The 5,530-nt window shown below is 39.1% G+C and overlaps 1 protein-coding gene across 3 annotated transcripts in view; it reads left to right on the forward strand.

The window, feature by feature from the left end:
- The first annotated feature begins 468 nt into the window (after positions 1-468).
- The window catches only part of LOC111083935 (MAM domain-containing glycosylphosphatidylinositol anchor protein 1-like), a 7,005-nt gene continuing 1,943 nt past the window's right edge, over positions 469-5,530 (forward strand). Inside the window, exon 1 of one of the 3 annotated variants that reach the window (XM_022380683.1) lies at positions 469-909. In XM_022380683.1, the coding sequence (XP_022236391.1) occupies positions 484-909 (426 nt within the window). In that variant the 5' untranslated portion in view covers positions 469-483. Of the gene's footprint in view, positions 910-983; positions 1,085-5,530 lie in introns of those variants that run through there. The other 2 variants (XR_002609310.1, XR_002609311.1) reach the window with 2 other exon arrangements.

The following is a 5,530-nucleotide window of genomic DNA, read 5'->3' on the forward strand; positions in this document are numbered from 1 at the left end:
CAACTACTGTACATGCAGTTACTAGTTATAAATTTAGAAAAGTTGCGAGCATGTTCTATTGGTTAATGTATCGTAATAGGCTTCTGCAGGTTCTAGTTTCTTTGTTTGATTTTGTGTCTTCTCTTAAAACTACTCAACGGCTATCCATTCTTAATTTTGAATTGATGGGAAGCAGTTAGTTCATAGAATACAACCTCCAACTCTTGGGCTAGTCTTGTCTGACCGAGTAATGGATTAAACTATCATCTTTGTAATGTACTCAAGTCCCAAACTACGGAGAGCTTTTGTGTCCGTCACATTAGCCACTGCACCATATTTGGCACACTGGGTTCGAAACATGGTGTTACAAAACACGCTTTCAGATTTGTGCGCATTATGTCAGTGACAGTCAGTCCCACTAATCGCTTCAGAGTAGACGCTTCACTGCTAGCTTTCCCCACTGGTCTGTAATTCAGAAATCTTTGTATGGTTGGCTAACCCACTATGTGCATAAACTGTCACTCAGGTGAAGCAATACGTTATTCCCAAGAAAAGTTACTAAAAGTCAAAAGTACGTTTTCCTTCCGTGATATTTTTTATTTTACTGAACTAGTCGCATGCTTTACTCTGAAACACTGTACTTGTACACACGTATCTGTGTATATTTTAGGATGGTATCTTTATACGGAGGCAAGTTACCCGCGAAAGCCAGGGGATCGGGCACGTATTCTCTCTCCGGTTTTCCAAGGCGACTCGTATGCTCGATGCCTCACGTTTTACTACCACATGTATGGTGAAGATATGGGAATGCTACAGGTTCTCATCCAACAAGACAAAAATACCTCAGAACTGTGGCAGAGAGCAGGGAATCTGGGAGATCTGTGGCGGAAGAAGGCAATACTGTTTCAACCAGAGCTAGAACCATTCCAGGTATGTTACACAAAACCATATAAAGTTCCGATAACAATAATACAATTTTATATCTGTACCTACTTGTATGTTCCCAAATAACTCCAACTCAGAACTGTGGCAGAGAGCAGGGAATCTGGGAGATCTGTGGCGGAAGGAGGCAATACTGTTTCAACCAGAGCTAGAACCGTTCCAGGTATGTTACACAAAACCATATAAAGTTCCGATAACAATAATACAATTTTATATCTGTACCTACTTGTATGTTCCCAAATAACTCCAACTCAGAACTGGCAAACTTGTCTAAACTTTAAGAAAATCGGTGTACTCATAATTCAGGTACAGCCTGGTTGCATAATTAAATAGAAGAACTGTTTATGAAATTAACGATATATATTGTGTTTAACAATTATTGAAACCACAAACGTCACCAAATGATCACTTTCATCTTATCCAAAACTCACTATTTTTACATATCAAGTGTCCACATTTAGTCAATGTCCGATTCACTGGAAATGTTAGTAATGATTGTTGCTACATTTGCTACACCTTCTAGTATTTAAACCAATCTTGGGAGGTTCTGTTCTTTGTGATGCTCGAGACCCACGAACCATGTTACTTGTGCTAGGCATGCACACCTCTCACACGACACAGGCAATACCTGACTCCAGAGACAGACATCTTACTGAATCTTTACAGGCAATACCTGGCTGACAGACATCTTACTGAATCTTTACAGGCAATACCTGGCTGACAGACATCTTGCTGAATCTTTACAGGCAATACCTGGCTGACAGACATCTTACTGAATCTTTACAGGCAATGTAAGATGTCTGTCAGCCAGGGCCAGGTATTGCCTGTAAAGATTCAGAAGATGTCTGTCATCTGTCAGCCAGGTATTGCCTGTAAAGATTCAGTCAAGATGGCCAGGTATTGCCTGTAAAGATTCAGTCCAGAGACAGACATCTTACTGAATCTTTACAGGCAATACCTGGCTCCAGAGACAGACATCATACTGAATCTTTACAGGCAATACCTGGCTGACAGACATCATACTGAATCTTTACAGGCAATACCTGACTCCAGAGACAGACATCTTACTGAATCTTTACAGGCAATACCTGGCTCCAGAGACAGACATCTTACTGAACCTTTACATGGGGAAGTTCAGTAATCGCACGGTTCATCCTGAATTAGATATTCTTGTAGCTATTTTTGTACTACAGCATTAATAACAAAAGGTGTTAGGCCATAAAGTTTCTATGATAAATTTGTCCTGCTTCCTTACTAAAATATATTTCATAGAAAAAATAAAATATAATATAATCGTACATTTCAAAACCTGTGTTACTTTGATCTTTTCTTATTTATTCATAAACAGTTTGTTTTGTAGCAAACTTTCTCTCCGATTTGATAGATCCTACACTGGTATATTGTGAAATGAAACATGATTTTTTTTATATAAAATTTAAATACCATAATACATCTATTGCGTAGACTTTCTTAAATCCAATACAGTAATTTGATGAAGTTCTATTTTCAAACTGTTGGATTGTTTTACACAATCAACTTGGCTGATAGCAGTTGCAAAGAGTTGACATATCATCCCCTACAGAGAGGAACCATAGGGTACTGTTGATACAAGTAAAAGTACCCGTCCCCACTGACGGGTTTTGTTTTGAATTTCGCGCAAAGTTACACGAGAGCTATCTGCGCTAGTCGTCCCTAATTTAGCAGTGAAATACTAGAGGGAAGGCATCTAGGTATCACCACCTACTGCCAACTCTTGGGCTACTCTTTTACAAACGAATAGTGGAATTGACCGTCACATTATAAGGCCCCCACGGCGTTGTTTGGTGATTCGAACCCGTGACCCTCAGATTGCGAATAGAGCTCCCTAACTACCTGGCCATCCCAGTGACGGGAAAAGTTTAAGTTAATCCATCAATTTAAATTATTTCACGGACTTTAAAAAAGTTAATTGTGTTACACTCTTGGTTTCACTCAGAGCCAAAGCTCGGAGCTACACCCCGCCCACCCCGAAAAGTAATTATTGTTAATTTCAGTCATACTAAGAGCCGCTCAACAATAACATGGTTTTATTTTTATTCTTTAAATTGTCACATTTTTAAATATGAATGATGGCATGATTAATTCCTAACAATTTAGAATATCCTGTTTGCAAAATAAAAGTTGTCCTCAACATTATTCATGGCTGTTGTCCCATCATTTCAAAAGTGAATATTGAGCTTTGCGTGCGTGCACAGCTTTTCAAACGCAGCGCAGAAAGCGGTCGCTGTAAACGGAAGACAGACACCACGGTTGGCAATATATATAAGATACTGGAGAACTGTCTTCAGAAGGAGCGTCTCTGATTTCTAAGGGATACTTCGTATGTCACCATTACAGTTCTAAAATGAACTTTCTGTCTTTAGGTCAACATGGTTGATATCACATCTCTATTCCTTTAACATGACTGAAGTAGTGTTAGCTGAAATGAAGTGATATTTTTTTACATATTTATCCGGTTTCTAACATTTTAAAAGCTCGGGAAATCCGTTAATCCGTCAGCGACAATCAGCTGTTCCGTCAGTCCATCAGCCACAGATAGGTCATTTTATCTTTTAATTATAAGGAAACAAAACTGATGCAATAATTGATACAATAAGTTAATTTGAGGTAGTTTCTTTTCAGGGTGGTTAGAACGTATCAAAATACGCCGAAACAGCTGTGCATATTTCTCTTCTAGTTAACAATGACTTGTAGACTTCTAGATATTTGTCAATCACTGATATATGTCCCCGAGAGTGTCTTGTTTCAAGAGTAAATAAAACCACAACAAAGAGTAACAAATATTTTTATTTCTTGTTTTTAAAGTTCATACGTCACACTGTTGTAGCCTACAGAGTGCATAATTCTTCTTGTGATTCATGGCACGCTTTACTGACGTCACGACAGTACAAATTGCAACTTTAAGCATTCCTTATATGACGTCATTTTAGTGTCTACTGACTGACAGACAACACACTACTGTACAATGGTGCGAGTGGTTAAAACAGTCTTTTAAAGTTACCAGTTCCCATAAGGCTAATCAACGGACATTTCTACTTCTTACTTCTGCTGGGTAGTCACGTTAGAATATCACCTTTTAGCTTCTGTAGAAGAACCCACCAGTTCTGATGGAAATTGTTCAAGAACCCACCAGTTCTGATGAGTGATGTGAGAAGATGATCAAATCAATTTTTAAGAATAAGTCAACAATTCGCGAAGATGCAGTCAAAGCTACACAAGGACTATCTGTGTTAGCCGTTAGTCAGCAATACCAACCGCCAACTTCTGGGGTTCTAATAATATATTGAGATATTACCGACACTCTTATAATGTACAAATGGTCCACTAGGCCGAGCCTGACTCAATTCATTAAGAATACAAAGTTCAAAACAGATTTGTTTTCTCTAAGTAAAAAAGACAAACTTGTCAGCGTCAGTTCCGAATATCACGGTTGGAAAAAATAATACTTGTGAAATAGCAGTATGTTATGTTTGATTGTTGTTAATCGTAAAGCTGCTCAAGGGGCTGTCTGTGCTGTGGCACCGCGGGTATTGAAACCAGAAATTTAGCGTTCTAAATCCTTGGACTTACCACTAGTGCACCAAACTGTCCCACTACAAGCACTATACAAGTGAGAGAAACTGTCCCACTTCAAGCACTACAGGTGAGACAAACTGTCCCACTTGAAGCACTATACAAGTACGACAAACTGTCCAACTTGAAGCACTACAAGTGAGACAAACTGTCCCACTTGAAGCACTATACAAGTGAGACAAACTGTCCCACTTTAAATACTATACAAGTGAGACAAACTGTCCCACTTGAAGCACTATACAAGTGAGACAAACTGTCCCACTTCAAGCACTACAAATGAGACAAACTGTCCCACTACAAGTGAGACAAACTGTCCCACTTTAAACACTATACAAGTGAGACAAACTGTCCAACTTGAAGCACTACAAGTGAGACAAACTGTCCCACTTTAAACACTATACAAGTGAGACAAACTGTCCCACTTCAAGCACTATACAAGTGAGACAAACTGTCCCACTTCAAGCACTACAAGTGAGACAAACTGTCCAACTTGAAGCACTACAAGTGAGACAAACTGTCCCACTTCAAGCACTACAAGTGAGACAAACTGTCCAACTTGAAGCACTACAAGTGAGACAAACTGTCCCACTTCAAGCACTACAAGTGAGACAAACTGTTCCACTTTAAACACTATACAAGTGAGACAAACTGTCCCACTTGAAGCACTATACAAGTGAGACAAACTGTCCCACTTGAAGCACTATACAAGTGAGACAAACTGTCCCACTTTAAACACTATACAAGTGAGACAAACTGTCCAACTTGAAGCACTACAAGTGAGACAAACTGTCCAACTTGAAGCACTACAAGTGAGACAAACTGTCCCACTTTAAACACTATACAAGTGAGACAAACTGTCCAACTTGAAGCACTATACAAGTGAGGCAAACTGTCCCACTTTAAACACTATACAAGTGAGACAAACTGTCCAACTTGAAGCACTATACAAGTGAGGCAAACTGTCCAACTTGAAGCACTACAAGTAAGACAAACTGTC

Source organism: Limulus polyphemus, unplaced genomic scaffold (genome assembly GCF_000517525.1).
Source record: "Limulus polyphemus unplaced genomic scaffold, Limulus_polyphemus-2.1.2 Scaffold12249, whole genome shotgun sequence".
Taxonomy (NCBI): domain Eukaryota; kingdom Metazoa; phylum Arthropoda; class Merostomata; order Xiphosura; family Limulidae; genus Limulus; species Limulus polyphemus.